Source organism: Hyperolius riggenbachi, chromosome 3, assembly GCF_040937935.1.
Source record: "Hyperolius riggenbachi isolate aHypRig1 chromosome 3, aHypRig1.pri, whole genome shotgun sequence".
Taxonomy (NCBI): Eukaryota; Metazoa; Chordata; class Amphibia; order Anura; family Hyperoliidae; genus Hyperolius; species Hyperolius riggenbachi.
The window spans coordinates 174,462,549-174,490,470 of NC_090648.1; the positions used below are offsets into that span (position 1 = coordinate 174,462,549).

At 41.5% G+C, this 27,922-nt stretch overlaps 1 protein-coding gene across 6 annotated transcripts in view; it reads left to right on the top strand.

Annotated features, from left to right (window-relative positions):
* TP53BP1 (tumor protein p53 binding protein 1) overlaps window positions 1-26,531 on the top strand; it is a 153,937-nt gene extending 127,406 nt beyond the window's left edge. For all 6 annotated transcript variants that reach the window (XM_068275292.1, XM_068275291.1, XM_068275290.1 and 3 more), the window contains 12 exons: window positions 1,758-2,250; window positions 8,547-8,699; window positions 11,952-12,244; window positions 13,879-14,058; window positions 15,181-15,605; window positions 16,760-16,951; window positions 18,242-18,460; window positions 20,034-20,249; window positions 21,152-21,246; window positions 23,428-23,627; window positions 23,709-23,854; window positions 26,137-26,531. In XM_068275292.1, the coding sequence (XP_068131393.1) occupies window positions 1,758-2,250; window positions 8,547-8,699; window positions 11,952-12,244; window positions 13,879-14,058; window positions 15,181-15,605; window positions 16,760-16,951; window positions 18,242-18,460; window positions 20,034-20,249; window positions 21,152-21,246; window positions 23,428-23,627; window positions 23,709-23,854; window positions 26,137-26,324 (2,800 nt within the window). In that variant the 3' untranslated portion in view covers window positions 26,325-26,531. The remainder of the gene's footprint in view (window positions 1-1,757; window positions 2,251-8,546; window positions 8,700-11,951; window positions 12,245-13,878; window positions 14,059-15,180; window positions 15,606-16,759; window positions 16,952-18,241; window positions 18,461-20,033; window positions 20,250-21,151; window positions 21,247-23,427; window positions 23,628-23,708; window positions 23,855-26,136) is intronic.
* Window positions 26,532-27,922: the final 1,391 nt, after the last annotated feature.

Sequence of the window (27,922 nt, forward strand, 5' to 3'; positions counted from 1 at the left end):
CTCAGACCAAAGGGGGCTGAATAATTACGCACACCCTACTTTGCAGTTATTTATTTGTAAAAAAATGTTTGGAATCGTGTATGATTTTCGTTCCACTTCTCACGTGTACACCACTTTGTATTGGTCTTTCACGTGGAATTCCAATAAAATTGATTCATGTTTGTGGCAGTAATATGACAAAATGTGGAAAACTTCAAGGGGGCCGAATACTTTTGAAAACCACTGTAAGTGGAGTCTAGCTTTAAGTACTATGTAGGTGCAATGTGCAGCCTTATTTATTTATTTTTTAACTTTACCTCAGAACTCTTGTCCAGCTGGTGCTGTGCTTGTGATATGGCTCAGCTGGAGTGAGAATGAGAGGGATAAACTTTTCCAATCATAATATCACACTATCAACAGAAGCTCCTACGCGTCTCTATTTTTGTCTGAGAACTGCATCGCACGATTTTCAATTTTCTTTTTTCAATACTGGCTCATGACGTTGGTGATTTGCTTCATAGAATTTATCTTTAGTACAAGAAAAAATGACTATCATGCTCTTCCAGGTAGATGAGTAGGCAGCAGTAGGCATGCTGAAATTCTTGCCTCTAAAGAGTACTAGACTTACTGATGTTTGCAAGGAAACAGGATGAAAACGAACCTAAGAATAAAACCTAATACTTGCCTTAAAAAGCAATTTTCCTCTACTGATTCTTCTGGTGCTGGATCCATTTCTATTCAGTTGCTCTTGCCACAAAGAGGAACAGAAATGCCGGTGGCCCAGCCACCTTGCCCCATGTGAACGAGTATCTTCTAGCCCTGTATGTTCTCAGACCATGATGTAAAGGAAGGCAGCTGGGTGTGAACAACGAAGAAGGTAAAAAGACACCGTCCTAGGCGATGCTAAAAGTTCTAAATGTTGCAATTAAGCGGTAATTTGGACGCCTGAGGTTTGTAGACTCTACTTGGCTTTTAACTTATATATTTGCTCTACATAATGTATGTATTGCACTGTCCACTTTTTTATTTTAGTGATTTTTCTATAGTGAAAAAAAGAGAAAATCCCTGATTTTCTTTTTTGTCTGTGTCTATCTTGAAGCCAATCCTGACATAATTTCCTTTCTGTATCATTGCCCCCCTTTTTTTACATGTAGGCGTGAGCAGAATGGCTGCTTAGGGGGAAGCCTTTGTTTACTCGGGGAAGTTGCGGGAGAATGGGTCTTTAATCAACAAAACAAAGTTTATTGTGAATTTAACCATTTCAGCACGTGGGTATTTTACACCTTATGGACGAGAGGAATTTTCACATTTCAGCGCTCCTCCCTTTTAGTCCCCAATAACTTTCAGTACTTATCGTAACAAAATTATCTATACCTTGTTTTTTCCGCCACCAATTAGTCTTTCTTTGGGTGGTAAATTATGCTAAACATTATTTTATTCCGAATGCATTATAAGGGGAATAATAAGAAAGATCTGACACTGTCCGAAACCCCTGATCTGCTACATGCTTGCTCAGGGTCTATGGCTAAAAGTATTCGAGGCAAAGGATCCGCAGATAGCCATGCAACTGGTATTACTTAAAAGGAAATAAATATGGCAGCCTCAATATCCCTCTCATTACAGTTGTCCTTTAAGACTGATGCTGAAAGCTTATGTTTTCCAAAATGCAAAAATTATGAATATCGAAAATGTATTATTATGAATGCTCTAATATAGCTTCCCTAGCCTTTAATACTGAGGTAAGTAGTACTCATAGCTTTGTTTTATGATCATTGCAGGGGAGGTCCCTTCCACTTCACCAGCAAAGAGAAGGCTGGGGAATCTATAGTTTCACATCATAAGAAGGAAATGCTTCAGCAAGAAAAGGACCACCAGACCTCCTCGGGGTATTCGATCCAGGACTTATCATGTGAGCAAGATGAGGAGGCCATGGAAATTGAGCATAGCTTGGAGGGAGATGAAGATCATGTCCCGAAAGAAGGCGACAAGAATGGTCAGGCAATGACATCTGATTCCCATCCATTGCATCCACAGGAATGCTTGTCGTTGGGACAGAGAAACCAAGAAGTTCAAACTTTGAATACAGTTGATCCTAAAGTATTAATCATATCCTCTTCCACCCAGACTGATAATGTGGCTAAACAAGGTCTAATAACAAATACTGCTGGTGTGGATCTAGAAAAAGAAGTCAAGTCAACTGACGAATTAGGAAAACCAGAAAATACCTCCAGACAGGGACTTGGTGATGACACAGAGTCCGTACATAGCCAGGTAAGAAAGTATAAGTAAGTTTCCACAGTATATAGCACAACCGTTCCATAGATGGACTTTTTTTTTGGAGGGGGGGGGGGGGGGGGGAGTCATTTATATATGAAAGGTTGGCTATTTTGTTCTTTTGACTCGTTAATTTTATGCTTAAAAAATCTCTACTAAATACAGTTTTTTTTTTTGTTTTTTTTTTTACTTTTTTTACTCCACTCTAGAAAGGTGAGAAGTATGACAGGAGAGTATCTCGATTAAAGAGGGCAATAGTGTTTGTTGGATGTGTAAGGGCCCGTTTCCACTTGTGCGGTGGAAATCGCAGCGGAAAAAATTTGCATGCAGATGCGAATTTCGCATGCAGTTGTATGCGAATTTTCATGAGAATTCGCATACGATTTCGCATGGATGACTATGTATGCGACTTTAACCATGGCAGTGCCTGTGTGCTTTTCCATTGTTTCTATGCGAAATAGTATGCAAATTCGCATGAAAATTCGCATATCAAAACCGCATGCGAATTTCCTATTAAATGCATTGTACGCAAATCGCATAGCGGTATGCGGTGTGCGAATTCTGATGGCTCTGCCATGCAGATTTTTTCTGCACAGAAAAACACTCAGAAATCCTGACAAGTGGAAACAGTTCTATCCACTTGAATTGTCTATGCGAATCTGCATGCAGATTCGCTCTAGTGGAAACGGGCCCTAATATTACTTCCACGTTGACAATAAATAATTTTTTTTTACTAAATCATAGTGGTAGACTTTATTTAAACTGCAGTAATATCATTCATTGGCAAGCTTAGGAGAGAATGAGAGTGCTTTCAACCCAAGATCTTCAACCCAAGGACTTCCATCCAGTGGGAGTCAGAAGAAAGGCTTAGATTTAAAGCTTACGTTTTGAATCTATTTAGGTAGACAATAAATAGTGTTATCCTGATTCAAAACATTCTGCCCTAACTGATATCTCACATGGAACAATACTAAAAGTTTCACTTTTACAAAATGAAAAATGTAAAACAAAATTAGTTTTATTTTGCACATACTGTATGTCATGGTATTGAAAGACAAGAAGTAGACAGCCATTCAAAATCAGACTAGGGCCTCAGTTCACTAAGCTTCATCAAACACTTCATGGGTATTTTTACCTTTATTTTTACCTCAAGGGTAAAATCTAATTTTGAATTCACTAAAGTGTTATAGATTTATTGAACGTTATATCGATAAAACATTCGATAAATATATAACACCTTAATGAATTCAAAATTAGATTTTACCCATAAGGTAAATTATCAAATGTTTGATAAAGTGTTTGATAAAGCTTAGTGAATTGAGGCACATATCTGTTAGATTGTGTCTTTAATCTAGCCAAAACAACAGTGAATGGTATTGTGGCATCAGTATATCTACAAAATGTAAGTCATGAGTTGTAAGTTACCTAAATGAAAACTTGAATACTTCAGTTAAATCTCAATATCTTCAATACAGTTTTGGTTAGCTTGGTTTTTAAATATTACAACTGAGACATATTAGTCTGTATTATACGTTTATGGGAAGTTCAAACAACTGATACAAATGAAAAAATCAATGTAGACTGGTACACAGAAGCACATTGTCGTTATGAAATAAAAACGTATTTGTCTGCATGATATTATCTTGGTTAAAGCAACAGAAATTCTTATAACTTATAACTATGTATACTTATAACTTATACTTATAACTATGTATTGGTATGTAACCCTGCCCTCCCAGGGTGGTTTAGCATTGGTCTTGATGTACTGATGTCACACAGCCTTCTGCCCCAGGGCAATCTGGGAGAACAACTTAACTACATGGGGGCATCTCAAAGAGATTCACCTTGCCAGCGGTAAAGATGCTTCCATCGATTATAAATTAAAGAATGTAAATCAGGGTGAGTTAAGAATTTACAATGGGCAGACATTGACTAAATATAAATAAATATTAACTTTTAAAAAAAAAAAGCATTTTTTTTTCATTAATTTATATGCTGTAAAGTTCCTTCTTAAAGAGTAGCTGTCAGCCATACTATTTCAGAAAAAAAAAACACATAAGTAGATAAATACTTGCTCTAATTACATAACATATGTATTGCACTGTCCACATTTTGATTTTAGTGATTGTTCTACAGTGAAAAAGATAAAATCTTTCTTAGGATTTTCCATTTTGACTCTGTCTGTCTTAAAGCCAATCCTGACATAATTTCCTTCCTTACTCTGTGTATCATTGCCTGCCGTCCACCCAGTCTTCAAACAGTCCCACCCAGCTCTGCAGTAGAAAGTGCATTGGCTCAGCATGAGAAATATTGGCCAATCAGAGATGAACAGAGGTGTGGGAGGGGAAAACGGGAGGGAAAGAGGATTCAGACAATCAGGCTGCATTAGTTATGTCTGAGGGGAAAGTAGAAGAAAAAAAGAAAACTCAGCATGCCCTGCAAACTTCCTTTTGTGCAGCGGATGTACCAAATAAGAGCCAGGGAATTCCCCAGGGAACTGGGGAATGTTCTTTTATGAAGAAGAAAAGCAGGGCTTTGGAGTCGGTACAAAAATCTTCCGACTCCTCAGTTTATGAAACCACAACTCCGACTCCGGGTACCCAAAATGGCTTCGACTCCGACTTCTTAGTCTAATACTTAACAGGGCTGTGGATTTTGTACAAAAATCTTCCGACTCCGATTCCTCAGTTTATGAAACCACGACTTCAACTCCGGGTGCCCAAAATTGCCCCGACTCCAACTCCACAGCCCTGAAGAAAGTAATGGTGATTTTTAACTTTTGGATTGCCTGGTTAGCATCCTTATTCCTTGTTTACCAGATAAAAATAAATATTTTTTTATTTTATTCCTGATAGTTACACTTTAAAGGACTTACGAGCCCAAAATGTCTAAAAAAAGCAAAGTACCTGTAAGCTGTTTAAATGCACGGAGGACGCCGTCCGCGCCCTCCGTGCAGTTCCGCCGGGTCCCCTTCCTGAGATCGCCCCCCGCGCCGACCCCCCAGGCCGGGTCGGGCTCTCGTGCCGCTCTCAATATGGCCGCTTCCATTGGCCGCGGCTGCGCAGTCCGCCTGGCCGCGAGTGCGGCTGCGCAGCTCTACGGCCAACCCCTCTGATCCATGCTACAGTGCGTGGTTCGGGGGGTTGGCCGTAGAGCTGCGCAGCCGCACTCGCGGCCAGGCGGACTGCGCAGCCGCGGCCAATGGAAGCGGCCATATTGAGAGCGGCACGAGAGCCCGACCCGGCCTGGGGGGTCGGGGTCGGCGCGGGGGGCGATCTCAGGAAGGGGACCCGGCGGAACTGCACGGAGGGCGCGGACGGCGTCCTCCGTGCATTTAAACAGCTTACAGGTACTTTGCTTTTTTAGACAGTTTGGGCTCGTAAGTCCTTTAAAGGGACTCCGAGCAGTGCAGAAACTATGGAAATATGGATATCATTTTAAAGCTCTCTTTCTCTTTCTGACGACACCTAAATCGTCGCCCTACGCCTTTTAGTTTTCTCTATTTTCGTGATCGAAGTCGCGGCCACAGCAATTTCGATCGCGAAAATAGCAAAAACTAAAAGGCGTAGGGCGGTGATTTATATATCATTGGAAAGAGGAGAAAGGGGGCTTTAAAATGATATGCATCTTTCCATAGTTTCAGGCACTGCTCGGAGTCCCTTTTAAAGAGATACACATAACAGGATGAATGTAGACAGATCTTGCAGCTTAATGAGTGTTCAGATTATGTATTGACAGCCATAAATACAGATACAGTAGCAGGACTAAAGTTTAACCACTTTACTAACGCCCATACGAATTTCTCTGTCCCTTTTTCCATCCTTTCACCCCACAGGGACGGAGAAATCCGTACTTTCCACGCTCCCGCCGCTGCCCGTGCTCCCGCTCGCTCTAGCGCGCACTCCCGCTCGTAAACACGCCGCCGGCCGCTCGCCCGGAGATCGATGAACGGGAAAATCCATTCCCGTTCGTTGATCTAAGCCCCGCAATGATCCGCTGCTTCTCCGATAAGCAGCGCGATCATTGTGAAAAAAACAAAACTTTCCCAGCCTCCTAGTACTTCCTCCGGAAGGATGCTTGGAGGTCGCATTAAACAAAAAGTTACTGTTGCCATCTTGTGGCCAAATAGTAAAACTACACCCTAAAGCATTTTTCACATACAATTACATTACTTCTACACAAAAAAATTAACTCATTACCTCCCACACTCCCCCTTTTTTTTTTTTTTTTTTTTTTTTTTTTTTGTAATTAAAAAAAAAATTAAAAAATTTACAATTAAAAAAAATACATAAATAGTTACCTTAGGGACTGAACTTTTTAAATATTTATGTCAGGAGGGTACAACACCATCACTTTATAAACTATGGGCTTGTAATTAGGGATGGACGCAAAACTGAAAAAAATGCACCTTTATTTACGATTTAAAATATTGGCGCCAAACATTGTGATAGGGACATAATTTAAACAGTTTTATAACCGGGACAAATGGGCAAATACATTTCATGGGTTTTAATTACAGTAGCATGCATTATTTAAAAACTATAATGGCCGAAAACTGAAAAATAATACATTTTCCTATTTTCCCATTAAAACATATTTAGAATAAAATAATTATTGGCATAATGTCCCACCTAAAGAAAGCCTAATTGGTGGCGGAAAAAACAAGATATAGTTCATTTAATTGTGATAAGTAATGATAAAGTTATAGACGAATGAATGGAAGGAGCACTGAAAGGTGAAAATTGCTCTGGTGCTCAAGGGGTAAAACCCCTCAGTGGTGAAGTGGTTAATAGTATAAGACTTAAACTCTAATTTACTGGTAGATAATTTGGCTTTAAAGTGGCACTGTAGAGACAAAATATAGTAGAATGCAGTAAATTATTTGGGATCAGAATGGTTTCAGCATCATAAATTCTTCCCATATTTATATATTGCTGTATGTATGGAGCCCTGCCAGTGAAGCTTATGCCTCTTTCACAGTGGGACGTTGCGTTTGATGCGACTTTAAAGTTGCACAACGTGCCCCGAACGCAGTGCATGTAGGTTTTGAAATTGGACGTTATTTTGCACTGCGTTATCTGTCCCTCGGTGCGCCGTTTTCGTTGCATACTGATGGAACGAAAACGGCGCATGCGTTACATTTAAAAAAAAAAAAAAAAAACTTACTGAGCGTGTGCAACACACACAACGCAGCAAATGTATTGCTAAACGCACAGCATGCAGCATTCTCTAAATATTGCTACACGTAAGGGCTGGTTCAGACGGACGCCACGTCTGGGGGCGTTGCGGCGGCTGCGCGGTGAGGCTTTCAGTAGCCTTCGCGTCGCGTTCTGATGCGGTCGAGTTTCTTCCCCTAGGGGGATATTATCCGTCGCGGTTGACCGCCCCCTGGAAGCTACATGTTGCTTCCAGGGGCAGCTCTAACGCTACCGAAAATTGGGACCCAAACGCCGTGATCGTGTAACCGCGCGCAAAAGCTCGGTGTAAACGCTCCCATTCACTTGAATGGGAGCGTTTACCGCGACGTTCCGACCGCTTTGCGGTAAACGCTCGGCAAGCGTCCGTCTGAACCAGCCCTTACACACAACGTGTGCACTCTGAATGTCGCACAGACTTTGTATTGCTGTGCGTTAGTCTGCGTTATAAAATTTTCTAACGTGCGGCTTTGACGTCCTACTGTGAAAGAGGCCTTCGTCTAGGCTTTTTAGCTATGCAAATTCTCCTCCCAGAGCATTCTGGGAGACCAGGCATTACAGTATTTTCACTAGCTTCGTAATTCTCAGAAACATTCTGCAGAGCTGCACCTGACAGAACTAAAGATGTTGCCACCTGTGATACATTTCAGGAAAAAAATTAAATAATAATGTAAATCAGGATGATGAAAGGGTAAGGAAAGATTTTACAATGGGCAAACAGACTAAAAAATGTATAAATATTGAATTTTTTTTTATTTATAATGTTCTTACACTACAGTTCCTCTTTAACATTTTTGAACAAAAGTCCGTTACATAAAACACTGTGTTAGTCCTATACAAATGCATAACCGATAATTATAACCATCAAATTGTTATCCTGGGCTAATTCAGCAATATGTGTATCATAACTGCTGTATTTGTGTTTAGTAAAATTATATTATGTAGAACTGGTATGTCTATAATTTCAAGCTTGTCATGATATTGTATATTACAAACCTATTTAAAAAAAATTACCGTATTCCAAATGATTGCCTTCATCCTTTCTTCAAGAGCCCACTTTGAAAAAAATAAATGCATATTTTTCTCTGTACCCTTAAGGGCGATGAAGATTTTGAATTACCCCGCCCTCCTCCTGGCCGCAGCCTTCACCGCCACGTGCGCACAATTCGAGAAGTGCGCACTGTGGTAACCCGCGTAATCACAGATGTCTATTACATGGATGGAACAGAGGTGGATCGCAAAGTGGTAGAGGTATTTATCTATTATTCTCTGTTTAAACTAAGATCAGGCTCTTTGAAAACTGATATTTTTTCTTTGAAGCTTTTTCATTGTGTTAGATTTCTAATGAACCCAGACAGGTTATATTTTCTTTATTCTGCTTCTATTTATTACTTTAAAGAGCATAGGGAGGAACATCAGAATTTTCACTGCCCTATTCCTATTTACATGTGTCTCTTAAAGAGCACCTTCAGTGTAAATTAAACATTCAATGGATTGTCTTCTAATACAAATGTATATTTACCTGACAAGTCTTTTTCTTCTGACTCGCTCCCAGAGCCTCGTCTTCCAGTGCTTCCCCACCCCTTTGCAGAAAAGGGCCATGTCACTTCCTCTATCTCTGATAAAGTGTTGTGGCACTTTTCTGCAAGGAGTCAGGGCTATGAACCAAAAGGCAGCAGACACTATGCTCCGGGCATGATTCAGAAGCAAAAGACCCGCAAAGTAATTATACATTTATATGGGAAGACAATCTATTGAATGTTTAATTTACTCTGAAGGTTCTTTTTAATCATGTGCTAAACTTGTTTTGACTCAGAATTTAGCTATACTAACAATTCTGCCAAAGTGCAGGCACCACAAATACTTTGTGATAATGTTTCAATCTATTTTCTGTGCAACTGGATCTTTCTTTCCCCGGCTGACTTTTGTGACTTGGTGGGGTTGTGTATGTTTATGGAAAGAATTATGTCAAAAGGGGGTGGAGTTTGCCCCTTTCAAACTCTCAAGTTTGCCCATCTCTTTCAGTCATTGAGACAGTAAAACAGTCTAAAATCCACTCCCTCAAGTAAGAACCAATCAACGCATCCATAAGGATCAAATGAAAGCTGCAAATATTATCCATTTTACAAGCTAGTGACAGAATTATTTTTTATAACAATGACCACAGTGTTTTCACTCACATTACCATAACATGTCTGTTTAATGGTGAAGGATTACCTGGAATTTGAGGTGAGAAACATATGGAGGCTGACATTTTTATTTCCTTTTAACCACTTCTTCACCCCAAATGCGTCTTTACCCTAACGGACGAGCGGTTTTCACCTTTCAGTGCTCATCCCTTTCATTTGCCAATAGCTTAATCACTACTAATCACAATGAAATGATCTATATTATTATTATTATTATTTAGTATTTATATAGCGCCGACATATTACGCAGCGCTGTACAGTGTATATATATATATATATATATATATATATATATATATATATATATATATATATATATATATATATATATATATCTATATATATATATATATCTTGTCACTAACTGTCCATCAAAGTATCTTGTTTTTTTTTCACCACCAATTGGGCTTTTTGGGGTTGATATTTGTTTTCAGTAATTACTTTATTTTCTATGCATTTTAAAGAGAAAAAAATTAAAAAATACACTATTTCTCCAATTTCATCCCCTATAGTTTTAATATAAACACTGCTACTGTGCATAAAACCCACACATTTTATCTGCCTATTTGTTCTGGTTATCACCAAATTTTACTACTATCCCTAGTACAAAGTATGGTGACAATAGTATTTGGAAATAAAGGTGTATTTTTTCTTTGTTTTTTGTTTTTTCCACTATTTTCACGTGCGAGGGAGCGTGCACGCGCACAGCGGCAGCAGCACTGTCTAACTTATAAAAACGTCCTGGAGCCATTAAGAGGCTCTAGCAGGATGTTTTTATAAGTCAGCCTGTCATTAAGTGGTTCAACAATGCGCATTGCCTGGCTGATCAATTGCCTGTAATACCTTTAGCATAGACCCTGAAAAGGCATGCAGATTAAGGGCTCGTTTCAACTATAGCGAATCTGCATGCGGTGTCCACATGCGGATTCGCATAGGCAATGCAAGTGGATGGGGCTGTTTCCACTTGTGCGGCTGCGGGAGCGTTTTTTTTGTGTGGCAGAAATCTGCACGGCAGAGCCGTCAGATTTCGCATGCAAGAGGAATGCACGCGAATCGCCGCTAATGCTTTTAAATAGGGAAACCGCATGCGGGTTGAACATGCGGTTTTTGCCGCAAATTCGCATGCGATTTCGCATAGGTATAATATTAATTTACACAGGCAGTGACATGGTTAAATTCGCACATACCCTTACCTATGCGGAATCGCATGCGATTTTGTCCGCAGTGGAATGCAGGCGATTCCGCACCGCAACAGTGGAAACGAGCCCTAAACGTTTCTGACAAAATTAGCTGCATACTTGTTTCAGGTGTGGGATTCAGACACTACTGACCAGAAAGATCAGCAGAGCGGCCAGGCAATTGGTATTGTTTAAAAGGAAATGCATATGGCAGCCTCCATTGATAAGTAGTGAACTGTTATTTCTTGACAGAAAGTCTGTTACAAAGTGCTGCAAAATACTTTCTACTGGACTTTATATGTATCTTGTAATTGTTTGTGGAGCTCAGTGGCAATTTCCAGTTAGAAAATTTCCAGTTACTATATCTGCATATAATTTTTATATTCTCATGTTTCCTATTATGTTTCAGATTAAAACATACTGTTTTTCTATTATGTTTCCTATTAAAACATACTGTTTACTTCCCCCTCTTAATTGGCTTTAGACTGTGGTGGGAACATTACTTTGATTCTGGTAGGGACATTAGATTTTGAGTCCCTCTAATGCTGGATACACACGGTTCGTTCCCGCACTCTATTCCCGTCGATGCGCCGCTCGATTCCCGTCGATTCGTTTATTTCCGACATGTCCGATTTGCGTTTCGATGGATCGTTAGGTCGATTTGCCATACTTTACATGGCAATCGACCTAAAACTCAGCGAAATGCGCTCGGAAATGTTCGGGAATAATCGATTCGTCGGGAATCGAGCGGCGCATTCGATGCGGGAACGAACCGTGTGTATTCAGCATAAGAGACATTAGACTAGGATGCTGGTAGGGACATTAGATTGTGAGCCCCACTGAGGGACATTAATGTCTCTATCAGGGTCATTGTCTAATGTCCCTCAATGGAGAGACAGTTGAAGTCTAGATTGTGAACCCCTTTGAGGGACATTAGAATGACGCTGGTAGGGACATTAGATTGTGAGCTCCTCTGAGGCAGAGTGACAGAAATTGCTCAGGGTGCCCTGTAATGTGTCACATAAAATGTCTGCTCTTTGTAAATGACCAATAATAATAATTGTTTGGCTGTAGAACTAGGTACAGCAGGTGCATTTGGCCTAAAAACATATTTCACTGATATTTCATTTTTATAGGAAGCAGAGGAGCCGATAATTGAATGTCATGAGTATGAAAATGAGGTGTCTCCATCCAGGACGGCTGTATCTTCTCTGACTTCTGGAGATCTGGCTGATATCAGTTCCCTGTCCTCAAAAGCATCAAGCCTTCAGCGCACATCTAGTGGAGCCAGCAGTGGTCTGTCTGCTGGACCGAGCACCAGTGGTAGCAGCTCTGACAGAGGAAAGACTGCGCTCAGAGGGAAAGCTGCTCAAATAAAGTCTGGGGAATTTGCCATGCCAGCTGGGCGTGGAAACGCAGGGAAATCAAGGTACTTAATATGGGGTATTCCAGCTTAACCCATGTTTTTCAATACAAAAGTTGCTAAGATACAGATCTGTAAGTGGACTAAACTGTAGGGAATGTAAGACCTATTGTCCAGTAGCAGCTAATTTACATTTTGTATCTGCAGCCTTATTCTGTCCACCTTCATCCCTTTGGCGTTCGCCATTTTAAAATAACGATAAAAGTTTGACTTACACTGATTTTTGTTTTTGATATGAGAGAAATCACTCCGATCAATAAGACCTTTCTTTTGATAAATCCTAAGGACTGAAGGCAAAAATGTAGCTCTGTATGCCCATCAATATGCAAAAATAAGTATGGAAGGACAAAGTCATTGGGGAACATTTATCAATTGGGGGACATTTATCAAAATATTGGTAGGTTTTTAGAAATCCATGCAGAACTGTCTCGGACATCTTAAGAAATAACTAAATAGTGCAGTTTCCATCTTCAACTGTTCTTAAATAGGAGGAGTTAGGAAGGTTTCGCAGTGCAGTGTGTAAGGGACATTGCTGTTGCTGAGGTAACCAATTCATCTGCTGTATTACATCAATGCCCAGTACTGGAAGGGTTAAGCACAGAACAGCTTCACAGGATTCAGCAGGGGGGGAGCACTTCACAAATCATGCCTAGCCTTCACTGCTGCACAATCTGTAGAAGTGCTATTAAGCACTTCTTAATCTGCGGCAGTATAGGGATGGATTTACACTTAACTGTAGTGCAGTTAAAGTCATGCTAAACCGCCGCTATTAAGTAGGCTTTAAAGGGGAACTTCAGCGTTAACAAACATACTGTCATTAAGTTACATTAGTTATGTTAATTAAAATAGATGGGTAATATAATCTCTTACCCACCCTGTTTTAAAAGAACAGGCAAATGTTTGTGATTTCATGGAGGCAGCCATCTTTTTGGTTGAAAGGAGGTGACAGGAAGCATGAGACACAGTTCCAACTGTTCTGTGTCCTGATCACCCCTCCCAGCTGCGCCCGCTAGGCTTCAAATCTCAAATTCAGAATAAGAAAAAAAATTGCACCAAAACAGCAGAAGGAGAACAACAACATCAGAAATCCCATCATGCTTTGCACAGCATCAGGAGAAAAATGCCTGAGCCGTTTTCTTCTGTTCAGCTAAAAATGAGGCTTGGGTAACAAAAACAAAGATCTGATGCTGTGAAACTTTTAAAGAGACACCAACCCTTTTCAGTGCTGCCGAGTAGATTTTTAGTCTGGAGGTTCACTTTAAGAAGTTTTGTTATTATCATGAAAAACCGTTTCCCCTGCTGGTTACACTGCTTAAGTATAATAAACTGTCGGTAATGCTTTGATAAATCTGGCCCACAGTGAGGAATACCATGAAAAGCTGTACCCGCAAGAGATGGAACTTATAAATCATGATATGTAGGTGTGGAAACTATAAATGAGAAATGATCATTTGCTAAAATCACAATCCCAGAACTTCTGAAGTAATAGAAGAAATAGTTTCAGATACATTTTAAGAGTATTTTAGTTGAAGTAAGATACGCTGTAGACTACTATTGTATATTAGATGTAAGAAAATATAGGTGTTAAAGCCCTAGATCATTGTAGTGTGGTAAAGATAAACTGTCTTCATTTTTTCCAGTCCTAGGAAATTGGCCAGCCAGCCAGTGTCTTCACATCAAACTGGAAGACAAACAGGGCTGCAAGTGAGTGAAGATGATGCAGATGCATCGCTTGGAAACAGACCAGGGGCCAAAACGCCCCTTACACCTCGTGGAAGAGGGAGGAGGGGACGTCCTCCTTGTCGAGGAGCTGGATCAAGGTATCCATAGACAGACAGTGTTAGGAAGAAAGTGGTTTTTGTTTTGTGTTTCGTGTCTCTGCTTGTGAAGTATCTTTTGTTAACTTGTACAGGTTCTGTATTTGGAGGTCCACATCTTCCTTATTTTTTGTTAAATCTTGAGAGGCTCTCTTAAATTTCATACAGATTTCTGATCGTTGCTTGATCTATTATTTGTTGGATTGGGCAGTGATTGTATATCCGTGGAAGCATTCACCAGTGTCTCAGGCCAGCCTTGACTGGTGGTGGAATGTCGGTTCACTGAACTTGGCTCTTTATCAGCCAATCACTGTTGTATTACCCTTGAAAGGCCTCCTGCTCCTCTTAGTTTATGAAACCAATGACTCCGACTCCAGGTACCCAAAATTGCTCCAACGCAGACACCACAGCCCTAAAACTAAACGAAGGTTTCAAGCATGGACAGTACACACCTGTGGGTGCAGGAATCCATGCATGTTTAAGTATCGGCAGTGTCTTAGTGCAAGTGGTGAGGGTTGCGGCTTGGTGTGGCACGCGTTTCTTTTTTTTTTGAGAATGGGGTTTCCTGGTTTCTAGCTATTGTAAAAATAATCAGTGCATAAAAAAACTATCCTGGATGGAAGCAGTATGAGGAAAAGAGGACTACTGTGATGCCACATCCAAGAACAGTTTTTGAGGGTTTATTATTATTGTAGTATCGTGAGCCTTGAGTAGACGATCAAATACAAGTCTGAATTCATTTAGTTAATCCTCAGTGCATTAAAGGCCTGTTTTACTGAAACATAATATTTCAGTTATGGGTTGGCTCTGAATTATAAGCTTGCTTCTCAAGAGCCCCTGCAGCTACATATTCCTTCTGGGTTCTCAGTAGTGAGCTCTTCCAATAAGCGTTCCCATCATAACAGCTGAAATGAAAGCATAAATGGCTGCTTATTTTGCCTTTACATTGTTGTGTTTCCGAGGAATGCATTGCGTAGGCTTGTGCTGCGATAAACCATACAATTTTTTTTTTTTATTTTTTTTTTTAGCTTTCTGTTTGCTGAGGTTTGTTTTGTGAATCACCAAGCAGCATCAACATGGCCATTTCCTGTATACATTTTATTGTACACAGCTTATGCTTTACAGGGATATAGGCTCTGCAGCGCATGCACAAGCTGAGGATTCCACTGCAGCTGCAGTTCCTGATGAAGAGCCTTTTACACGCATTACTGCTTGTCATCCAGAAGCTCGCGACAAGGCTAGTCCTGGAACTCCATCTACACGTCGCAGCGGCTCCCCTGAAATCCCCTATCAGATAGCTTCAAATAACGTGAGCCTGGACTCCTCTTCTGGCAGTAGTTTTGTGGGACTTAAAGTTGTTGCCAAATGGTCCTCCAATGGTTACTTTTACTCTGGCACAATTACTCAAGATATTGGAGGTGGAAAATACAAGTTACTCTTTGATGATGGCTATGAATGTGATGTTCTAGGAAAAGATATTTTATTGTGTGACCCTATCCCACTGGACACAGAAGTGACTGCCCTCTCAGAAGATGAATATTTCAGTGCAGGTACGTGCTATTTACGTGTTGTAGTGTGGAAAGTTTAGCTAGTATGTATTTTGCACAATATTGTGAATGGTAATTCCAAGCAGACTTTTTTTTTTTCTTTACCTGACTGAACATCCTCTCGGTGAAGCGATTCCTTTTTTTTTTTTTTTTTTCCAGGGGTTCTATTCTGTTTGACCTTTTGCTTTGGGAAAGATTAGGTGGTTTTTTTTTTTGTTTTGTTTTGTTTTGTTTTTTTTCTGTTGTTTTTTTTTTTTTTTTTGCTGTTTTTTAAATAATCATTTTTGCATTTTTATCTTTCTAAATGAACATTAGTGTGAAGGTATTTGGAGGACATTGTCGGGAACGTAGCAATGGCATTAATTGGGTAAGGGTTATATTAGATTGGACACTGATTAGGGGGGCATAGATGGTGGCACTTGTTAGCTAGTTAGGGCACATAATGGGTGGCATAATTTTGAAACTAGTGTGGGGGGAGGGAGAGCGACACATAATGAAGAGAACAGGGATGCATAAAGATGACACTAGTTAAAAAGGCATAGTAAGAGATCTAATGGTGTAACTAGTTAGGGACATGGAGGAGGACATGACCATGAAACAAATTAGGGGGATGTAAAGGCAACACTAATGTTGGGAGGCACAAAGAGAGTCATAATAGTAATGCTAATGAGGGGATGGTAGTAGGGGACATAATGATTCTAGCTATGTCCCGTTCTTCCCTCTAAAGTAGCCCCTGCTACTGGATACCTTGTTCATAACCCTTCATTTTGAAGGCAAAACATCTTAGTTTAGTACTCTGGTATGAATAGTAACTGCAATAAGGAAGTGGGAAATGTATTTTATTGTATGCTATACAGGGGCATAACTAGAAGCCATGGGCCCCATAGTAAAAACTTTTGGTTGCAGCACCCTTTTTTACATGTACACATTTTTAGGAGTAGGAGGATATTTGCAATTGTTTCTATTCAGTTTAATTTTTACCTCAGGTTTACTTTAACTAGACTTTCTTTATCAACTTTTAAAACTTGTTTGAAAATCAGATGATGATTTAGGTCACATTCATTTAAAAATCTAGAACATTTTAAAAGGGTTCACAAACGTTCAAGCACCACTGTATAATGGTACAGACTGATTGTGCTGCATTGTTTGTTTTACAGGAGTGGTAAAAGCTCACAAAAGAGATACTGGAGAACTATTTTACTGCATTGAGAAAGAAGGACAGAGGAAGTGGTACAAAAGAATGGCGGTCATCCTGTCACTTGAACAAGGAAACAAGCTTAGAGAACAGTTTGGACTTGGTCCATATGAACCAACGACACCATTAACTAAAGGATCGGACATAAGTCTTGGTAAAATAGCCCTTCTTACACAGATTATTCTACTGTTAAGCTTGTAGTTTGATTTTCGAATAAAACCTGTTGCACAGCATAATCTAGATGCCCGCCCTCCGGTTTATATGTCCCTCTGCAGCTTACAACTCCAAAGTCAAGTAGAATAACGCATCACAACTAGGATTGCTCAGGAGAAATTCTTCAATAGACTGCCTATAAAATAATATATCTCTCATGCTTTCCTGAGTTAGTGTTTTTTTTAATGTCCAAAATGTGGATCCCCAAACCTACAAAATAGCAGCCCACCATATTTATCGAGCATCTCACTCACACCGGAACTTGTTTGCAGTTTTCGTTTTTCCATTATGCCATATTTACATTGCATAGTATAGAAAGAAACCATGTTTTTGTAGTCTTATAACTGCACTAGAGGTGACTGATTGCTCATGTTGATTCCCTAGTGAAGTCAGACTTGCATCACTATAGAGAAACACTCTAATTAATAGTTATGCAATGTGCAATGAGTTCTAGTGCCAAATATTAATAAATCAGCTGAAAATTTGCATAAAAGATTACTGTACAACTACAAAAATGTTTTTTAGATTGTGGGACTACTATCTATCAAAGCCAAGGGTCTGAAAACTTTGAGTTGTGGGCTACAATTGAGTTGAGTTGTGTGGCTTAAATTTGGCAGGGTGGCCGGACCAATGTAGGTAGCCAGCCAAACATCCTGTCCCGGAAGCCAAATATGCCCCTGGTTTTAGTTTGGCTCCCAGTTCAGGTAACTGATGAGCTTTCCCCCCAGTAATAGGTAGCCAGGGGTGCCCCCAGTATTGGCAGCCCCCACCTCAGTATATAGGTAGACAATGTGTCCCTGTATTAGCAACACCCTTCCCCAGTTTACCAAGCCAGGTGTACCCCAGTATTAGCAGCCCCCTATGCAAGGTTGGATTCAGTCTCCTTTCCTTCCTCTCTGCACAGCCACGAGTGGAGCATATCTATCGACAATCTCCATTGCCCCAGTGGCGTAGCGACCCACTGTGTTCACATGACATCGCTGTAGCCATGGAGATCTGCACTGGAAGCTACACTTGAGTAGGCTTGTCATATGCTCCGCTCACAATTCTGCAGGGATTCAGAGAGACAGGAGAGGAGACTGAATCTGGGCCTGCATCGGTGGCCAGATGAAAAAGACAAACAGGCTGGGAACGTCCCTTGGGCTGTAGTGTGCCCATTACTGATGTAAGCTCTAAAATGTTCACATTGTGGAATTGTGTTATATAACCATTTTGCTGTCTAATATGACAGATAATCTAGTGGAAGGAAAGCGGAAAAGAAGAAGCAATGTTAGTGTGATTGGCACTCCGACCACCTCCAGTACATCCAGTACCAGCACACCATCCAGAAAAGGAACAGAGATATCCCACAGCTCTCTGGGCACACTTTCTGGAAAGAGAAAGCTGATCAGCTCAGATGAAGACAAATCTCCAGCAAAGCGTGGCCGCAGATCTCTCATGGGGAAGTCTGGTAAGACTCTAATCCTTATGATGTAGCTAAACGTAAAGTAATGTACGAATACAGAGGGTCCTAATGCAGACAAAGCAGCAATGACTTGAAATATGAACGTTTTGCTACCCGGAACTTGATGGCATTATATAAATTAATAATAATTATACCTCCAAGTGTCAGGAGATCAAAAAGTACTGAGTGTTTCTAGCAGCTTTAACTGCATTATTATTGCTTTTATAAACCTCACCATCGTCTTGTGTGACTCAGTACCAAGAAATAAGTGTCACAAATACCTCTAGCAACATGTACCACAATTACAAAATACAGAACAAAGAGAATCCTTCTTTACAATCATACATCATTTGGATTTAAAGGAGTTCTGTGGAGCAGGAAAAACAAAAACTGACACTTACCTGGGGCTTCTATCCGCCCCCTGTAGCTGTCATGTCCCGCGCCGTCCTCCTCCGATCAACCATTCCTGGTACAATTGATCCAGATGATCAACTGCGGCTGCGTGGCCGTGGGCGCATGCATGCTCGCTCCCACTGTGTCATCGGGAGCTTACTGCGCAAGCGCAGTACAAAAAAACCTCGTACTGCCCCTGCGCAGTAAGCTCCCGGAGATTATTTGTCCTGTTAGGCGAATAATAGGTGCCGGCGGCGAGAAACAGAGGATTGTAGGAGGACGGCGCGGGAAATTACAGCTGCAGGGGGCCGATAGAAGCCCCAGGTAAGTGTCAGTGTTTGTTCTTTTTTTTTTCTGATCCACAGAACCCTTTTAATTTTTCTTTTAAAGAACTGAAGTGGGAAGAATATGGAGGCTGCCATATTTATTTTCTTTTTAAACCACACCAGTTGCCTGGTAGCTCTGCTTATCTATTTGGCTGCTGTAGTGTTTGAATAACACCACAAACAAGCATGCGGCTTATCTTGTCATATCTGACAATGTCAGAAACACCTGATCTACTGTATTCTTTTCAGGGTCTATGGCTAAAAGTATTAGAGGCAGAGGATCAGCAGGGCTGCCAGGCAACTGGTATAGTTTAAAAGGAAATAAATATTGCAGCCTCCATATCCTTCTCGTTACAGTTGCATGACTTATTCTTCACTTGCCCAGTAATTCAATAAAGCCAAAGTAAAACCTTGAACAGATATTATATAATTGTCCTCTCAAGCAAATTTAGATGACTTATTTAGGCTTATGGTTTTTTTGTAACATCCCGTTCAACATTAACTAAACTAAACGTCCTTGAACTAAAGAGGTTGCGATGCTTGTGGAACAACATATTATTGTGCATTCAGTAGTGAAATACGAGACCACTTCTTAACATACTTATCTTTCATAATGGGTCAGGTTCATTTAATTTCCAGGTCTTATGCTCTTCCTTTAGGTTTTTCCACACCATAAAATGGTGTCCCACTTAATTGCAGCCCTCTGATATTCAATAAATCCCATACACAATCTGATTTATCTTGCCTGGAATCATTGACATTTCCCCCTGGTCTTTGTCCTGTGTGTCTGCATCTACACTTGTATTCAGCTATAAGATGACCAGCCTTGCATAAATCTGGCTTTTGTTTTGCTTTCACAGGACCATCAATGGGAGGTGATTTTATGAGCCCTAATGAGAGTGGAGACGATGCCGGTGACCAGACAGCGTTGGAAAAAACCCATGGACCTTTACCTCAGAATAATTTACTGTTTGGAGGCTACTCCTTCCTTCTAACTTCAGCAACATCCTCCGACAAACTCAGTAATCTCCTCAAATCTCAGCAAATACCCTCAATCAGCAGTGAAGAGGAGGAAGGTAATATTTCTGTAATGGAGGATGGTTCCTACATGGCAAGCTTTTCTCTAGCTCTTACTCATATGGACAGGGAGCATTTTCATCCTGCCTGATCTTGTCTGGTTGTCAAGTAGGTACACACAGGCAGATATGCTGATGAAACGGCATACACTCCCAAAATTTTGATGCTGACATTCCTCAGATTTAGTACTGACACATTCTACATACAACTTCTTACATATGTCCCTGTCTTAAAGAAAACCTGTGCAGTAAAAAGTCAGACATTTAGATACTTACCTGTGTAGAGGGATGCCTCTGGATCCTCCACCTCGCCGTTCCAGTGCCAGGACCCCCCTGAAGCTTGTGGACATGCTCCCATACGAGGATCTTGGGGATGGGCATGTGAGAATTTCAACGCTGGAACAGCGAGGGGGGTGGGGGAAGCCTTACATTACAGGTTTCCTTTAAACACGCTGCTGATAGTCTGCTGTTCCCACACTTTAGGGGAAAACTGAGTGTCTAGAGACACCTGTGTTGATGTGGGCAGAGCTGAATTAGGATGTAATGGGGCCCTAGGCAGGGTAGTAGATTTGGGGCCCCCTTGTTCATTTTTGTAAGCTTAAGTGGAGCAAGGTCAAAAGAAGGTGACAGATGGGCCCCTCGACACCCAGTAGGCCCCAAGCATCTGCCTAGGTTGCCTGGTGGATGATCCTGCTCTGGATGTGGGGAAGAACCTTGAAACCACATGCAGACATCTTCACTAGTGTCCAAATCAAAAGCCCAAGCATGCAAAATAGATGCAGCTCCCTATGAGCCAAATGCTTCCAAGAAAAATAATGGCTTGTGAACCAGTCTTATTCTATGCTCAAAGTCTAATCCAGTCACACTGTGGTATTAAATATTTATTTTTGCTTTTATTATAGAATATATTGAAAGCACACCCTTTAATCGGCAATACACTGAGGCTCAGATCCGGGCTGGAGGAGGCTGCATTATTGACAATTTTAGTGAAGCACTGGTAATATTTATTTATTTATATACTTGCCCACATAACCTATTCAGAATTCATAGAATGTGTTATGGATCCATTCATTTGTAATTATTTTTTGTATTTCTATACAGAGTATATAGTCTTGTCACTAAGGCTAGATTCCCTCTTGAGCCAGACCTCAAATTGCCTGCGGGTATCGGACAGTGTAGCGTTCACGCCGATGGTCTGTTGTGCCCAGATGCGTTTCATCCATAGGCTATATGAGAAACTCTTCTGATCACTGGGAAAAAAAGCTCAACCACAAAAAAGTGTGGTCCGCTTACTCTAACAGATCTAACAAATCCGTTGCAGACTGAGACATGTGTACGGATCCGATTCTTTAAAAAAAAAGATCCGCCCACTGTCAGTTTTCCGATGCAGTAAAAAAGACAAAACAAGTCATTCATATTTTTTTTTTGCTATATTTGGAGCGCTGCCTAACTCCCTTGGAGGAGCTCACAATTTAATCCACAGCATAATCGTGGAACGATGTCCATTAACGTATATGTATATTTTTGGGAGGAAGTAAATGGGAAACCCCACAAACATGGGGGGAGCTTACAGATTCCATGCAAATAGTGTCCTAGCCCAGATTCAAACCAGGCGCAGCAAGGGGAGAGTGCCATCCACTATGCCACCATCCTGGCCCAAAAGGCAAAGCTAAAAGCATTCCATGACAGAACTAGTTTTTATCTGTTTAAGTTCCTTCATCAACTGATGTAAAATAAATCATTTCACCAGCCACTTATTGCAGACATCAAAGGCACAGAACGCTACAGGGGACGGGAGCGCGGCGGGGATGTGCGTGGCTGAGCTGTGCATGCGCAGAAGCCAATGACAAGTGGCGACTGACCGGGCCAATGTACCATCTTAGGTACGCTTTTAGGAACAGATTGTCTGTTGTCCCATCACACATGTACAACCATCTGACCGCGCAGCAACGATTGATTTGGGACCTATCCGGTCCCCTTTGTCAAGGCTAGTTTTGACAAAGGGGACAGAATAGACCCCGAAGCGATCATCGCTGTATGGTTTCTCAGCAGACGGGTGAGTAGGCTTCCATGGCTTGATATGTGGTATTTTTTACAGCATAGGTAGAACACCTTAAGTGTCAGACCTATCAGAGACTTTCACCCATGATTACTCCTGTTTAGAATTCTCTTGGTGATGGTGCACATTATGAGGTCTTGCTGTTGTGTACACCCACATACATGGGTATACACTTCTCACCCACTCCCATACTGCACTGTATACTCAGCGTTCTCCCCTGGCTCTTTTAGCCGGGTGTTTCACCCAGCTAATTTTGGTTTTCACCCGGCTGTCATCAGCTTGCCTTCTTTTATGCTGTAAGCAGAACTGTGCTGGCCCAGCATTCCCCTGTTGTATCCCACCCAGCTACTTTTTCATGCCACCTGGCTGGAAGAAAATTCTGGGGAGAGCACTGTGTATACTACACTGCTGTCAGTACTGGAACCAATCAGAGCGGCTTGACAGTGAATGATTGCCAAAGTAGCCAACTATAACTGCTATTCAGTAAAACATGTCCTAATTCCAGTGTTTGTTTTTATTTTTTTAATTGTTCAAAAACCTGAAATAAATTGTGTTCATAGAAGTCATCCTACTGTATATACTTGAGTATAAGCAAAGCTTTTGGGACCCAAAAAAGTGGCCCAAAAGTGGGGCTCTTGGCTTATACTCGAGTTACTATTGTCCCTGTCCCCCACCCGAGCGTCAGTGTGTCAAATTTTACCCATCCGCGGCCGTGGATTTGCACAAAAACAAAGTGGTGGCTGTGTGCTGTGTCCCCTCCCCACCAGAGTGGCGTGGCATATTTACTGTAGCCGATGCATGGTTTCCCCACCCGCCAAGTGTCCCCGCCAACATATGGAGAACGTGCTTCTTATGCTCTCCAATGCACGCTGCTAGGAATCCTCTTTAACTGGTTGAGTGGAGCTGCACTCCATAGTGTTTAAAGTACATCATGTGCACCTTTTCTCTCCAAACATACTTTGTCCTTCCTAGAGTGTCCTATTCTTATTTTTGTTTGAAGCTTGACATACGTATACTGTATTCATGTAGATATACCAGTATACTTATATGAACGGCTTTTGTGGCATTCGGATTGGCATTCATATTTTTTTTTTTTTTTTTTGTATTTCTCTCTTTTAGTGTAAACCAAATTCAAAATGTTTGCTGATTGCTGACCAACACTGCCGAACTCGGAAGTACTTCCTGTGCCTTGCCAGTGGGATTCCGTGCGTGTCTCATGCCTGGGTACGTGACAGCTGCCATGCTAATGAGCTCCAGAACCCAAGTAATTACCGCCTCCCTGCGGGGTTCAGCTTGCAGGAAGGAAGCATTCTGGAACGGTGAGATAAAACGTCCAGCTATGGGAGGGGCTGGGGACTCCATGTGGGCATCTTTTATTTTCATGACTCTCGTATTTGCAGGCATGACGCTCATCATCCTTTTGAAAGTTTGCGGTGTCTTGTGGTATCTGACCAGCAAGAGAACTTTCTGGAACTATGGACGGAGGTATTAATGGCTGGAGGTGCAGCATCTGCAAAGCAGCACAATTCTACAGATGTAAACCAAGGTAATGATTCTTTTTTTTTAAAAAAAAATATTTCTTTATTAACCACTTCAGGACCAGCCGCCTAACCCCCCTTAAGGACCAGGGCAATTTGCATGGGGGGGGGGGGCGCGTTTTGGGGGGGTCGGGCGGACGGATCCCGTCTGTGGCTGGCTGGGCATGGTGTCCCCCATGGAGGCAGGTGTCCCCCCTGTAGCTGGCAGCTTTCACTCACCTTCCAGCGATGAGCCGCAGTAGCCACCTCTTCTCCAGCCGGCATCTCTGCTCCAAATGACGCTCAGGTCTGGGACCGCTGACGTCAGACGGAGCAGAGATGCCGGCCAGAGCAGAGGGGGGTGCCGATCGTCGCAGGAATGGCAGGGAGGTGAGTGGATCCTCTTCTTTACCCGCTGCCACTGTCAAAGTGATCACTACGATCCGCCGGCGATCGTAGTGATCTTTCGGGGGAGATGCCAGCTGTCATATGACAGCTTAATCTCCCCCTCTGGGTGCGCACGATCGCGTCGGGATGGTTTGTTAGCGCGGACGTTGAATCAATGTCCGGTCAGAACGGTAGCACCACCTGCTGGACATTGATTCAACGTACCTGGTCCGCAAGTGGTTAGTGAACCTCCGGACTAAAAATCGACTCAGCAGCACTGAAAAGGCTTTGTGTTTCTTTAACAGTTTCACAGCATCAGAACTTTGTTTTTCTTATACAAGCCTCATTTTTAGCTGCACAGCAGAAAATTGCCCAGGCTTTTTTCACCTAATGCTGTGCAAAGCATGATGGGATTTCTGATGTTGTTCTCATGTTCAGCCTCCATCAATCACAAACCTTTGCCTGTTCTTTTAAAACAGGGTGGGTAAGAGATTATATTACCTATCTATTCTAATTAACATAACGTAATGTAACTTGATGACAGTATGTTTGTTTAGGCTGAAGTTCCCCTTTAAGGATACGTCTGAGGGGGGGGGAAAGATCTATTTACTAGGGGTTTCCTCCAGCCCCCGGCAGCCTATCTGTCCCTCGCTGCAGCTCTGCTCCCAGACTGTGTCCCGAAGTCCCCTCCGCTGCAGATGCCAACCTCGCTAGGTCATCTACTGCACGCGGCCGCGCCACTCGCGCTTTTGTAGCCTGGAGCGTTCTGCGCAGGCACAGAAGTACTGCCCCTGCGCAGAATGTGAGCATCACAGGCGCAGTAGATGCCACCTCTACAGTGCTGGTCCCTTAAAGGGACAATGAGCGGTAAATATAAACACTCTGTTGTGACCAAGTTAAGTCCAAATGTTTTTATGTCCGTAACACCCCCCCCCCCCCCCTCTTAATGTTTATGAGGGTTTGTCCTCATCCAAAAACTGAGGTAACTGCCCCCCCCCCCCCCCCGCCCCCTGAAAATATCTACTATGTTAAGGATTACATTATGAGATGCTCTGAGGAACAGTTAGTGACCTTACCTATTCAATGCAGTCAAAGTGCTGCAGAGGAGGTTAGCACTTCATAAGTACATACTGTATATACTCAAGTATAAGTCTAGAAATTTGGGTCTGATTCACTTCATAAAAGTATAGGTGTCGACTTAAACATGAGTCACGAGCAACACTGAGTAATGTGTGTACTAATAGTGACATTCCCATTTGCAGCAATTTACCCTGTGGTGATACTTTGAGAAAAGGAAATGCCAAGAAAAGACAAGTCTGAAAGTCCTGGCCACAATAAGTAACAAGGATAGGGGCAGGGGGAAATACTGGGCTGAATAAAAGGGAGTGAATAATTGCAGCACTTAGGTGCCGGGAGGAGGTATTGGCTGCACTTAAGGTACAAGAGGGGTTAATGGCTGCAATATTGCATGCAGTGCAGTCATTAACCCCTCCTAGACCACAAGTGCAGCCATTAACTTTGCTGGGTAGACTTAAACTTTTCAATAAAAAAAATTCCAGGTTAAGAGGGTTGTTGTTACTGGCTTCTCTTTCAGTGCCTCCCCAGGTTACTGCTGGAGGATCTTTCCCTAAACATGCATACTAGCATTGTGATAAGTGTGCATGTTTGTCAGTGCAGGTGGAAGCACAGCCACATTTCTCAAGTGTTCTCTTGCTTTATGCCAAATTATAGTGATCAGCCAAAAACATCCGACTTGACGAGTCGCTAGTACCTCAAGATCAAACTGCGGAAGCTGCATATATTATATACATAATGGTGCCACATAGTTGGGCTATTGTGCCCAAAACAGTATATTACAATTGGCTACCGGTTATTCTGTTTGAAGTTGTACATTGTATTAAATATTTTGTATTCTGTATTGTAGATGTTGCTTTGGGGGTGTTTGATGTGGTAATCACGGATCGTTCATGTCCAGAATCTATCTTGAAATGTGCTGAAGCCCTGAACCTCCCAGTGGTGTCTTCAGAGTGGGCGATCCAATGTCTTGTTAATGGAACACAAGTTGGTTACAACAAGCACCCTAAATACAAACATGACTATGTTGTGAGCTAAGAAGACTCTACACCCATTCCCTCCACCCTCTCATCAGTTCTCCTATTTTGCTGCTCCTACCATTGTGCATATGTTGTGTTTTAATGACGTTTTAGCTAGTTTTAATTGTGTTGTTTAATCTACATTTGCATGTTTTCACTTGTACATAGTTTTAACTGCTGGACTTTTATGATAAAAAAAAAAATAAATGTCAAAACTTTGTTTTAAGATTTTGGGTGTTTTGTTCCTTTTCAGTTCCTTTAAAAAAAATAAAAATCTAAGGGTAGTGTATAGCAAGCACATTTGTCATTGTAAAGCTAATACACACCTTGTTTGACGGACAGAGGCACTTAATTTGAATCCTTGTGCAGATTGTTTGATACTCCTCCCTATATTGCCTGATGAAGCGGGGTTGAACCTGCGAAATGCGTTGCATTTCTTTTTGGAGTTCCTAATAAATGTGTTTGACTGTCCGAATCGCAGTCGTTGTCGTGTCTGCTTGAGGGAGGTAAGACCACCACTTCCTCCTTCAATTTTGCCATTTAAGTTGGTTTTTAAGCTCATTTAATCTAATCTTATACTTTTGGCGCCTCTGTTCATTGTATACAGTCATTGTAAAGCTGTACTTCTCATCCTTCCAGATGAGAACACAAAGCATATTAGCATTTCTCCGATCAATACATAGTTGTGGTTTGTGACATGTTAGTGTGATCATAAATGTCAGATGAAACCGCTAAATTTTCAGTTTTGATTTAAATGCCTTCAGGGTTGGGGCGGTCTTGATTGAGTGTGGCAAGGCATGCCAAAGGGTAGGGGCAGCATGACAGAAGGCTCTGGCTCCAAAGGTTTTGAGTTAAACTCTGGGGGTGGTCAAGTTACTAGATCCCGTTATCACAGGTATGCACATATGACATGATGGAAAGGGTAAAACACAGCAAGGGTAGGGTTTTGTTTTAGTATTAAGCCCTTCTTAATTCTGTTTGGCTAATTGGGTTACCATTTGTTGATCCAGGTTCCTCGGCATCTTGTAAAACAAGGGATTAGGTTTTAGCTTTTTATCTTATTCCAGTATTGTAGCTATGCAAGGACAAACAGTTATGGCTAAAAACAAAACTACTGTTGAGGAAACTATAGCAGAAAGAGCATAGGGGCTGCATCTTTGTAAGGATATGCAGACCTACAATAAGCTACTGTATATAGCAATTTAGAGGATCCAAATAAAGTTTTACATAGAGACATTTTAGTAGAAAAATACTTATCTATAGAGATCTGTACATCAGTCCTGAAAGTGGAACCAAATATCTCTGTCCCTAAGTAGTGTTTGTCCTTCCAAAAAAGGTAGTTAGTTTTAACAGCATAATTTAGGAACATTACCACAGTCCTATTGAACAATAATAAATCAGACCGTTTTGGATGTAGTAGGTAATGACCGGTAGATTCTCTAGTGGAGGGGGGGTGGGGGGGTAGTGATATTCAGAATCTTGTGGTGGGTAGATAGTGATCATTAATGAATGTTAGACTCATGGAGTGGTAGGGATCGCTAGATTCTAGTGACGGGCAGGTAGTGATAGATTTTAATGGCAGGCAGATACCATTGATCAACAGGTTCTGGTGGTAGG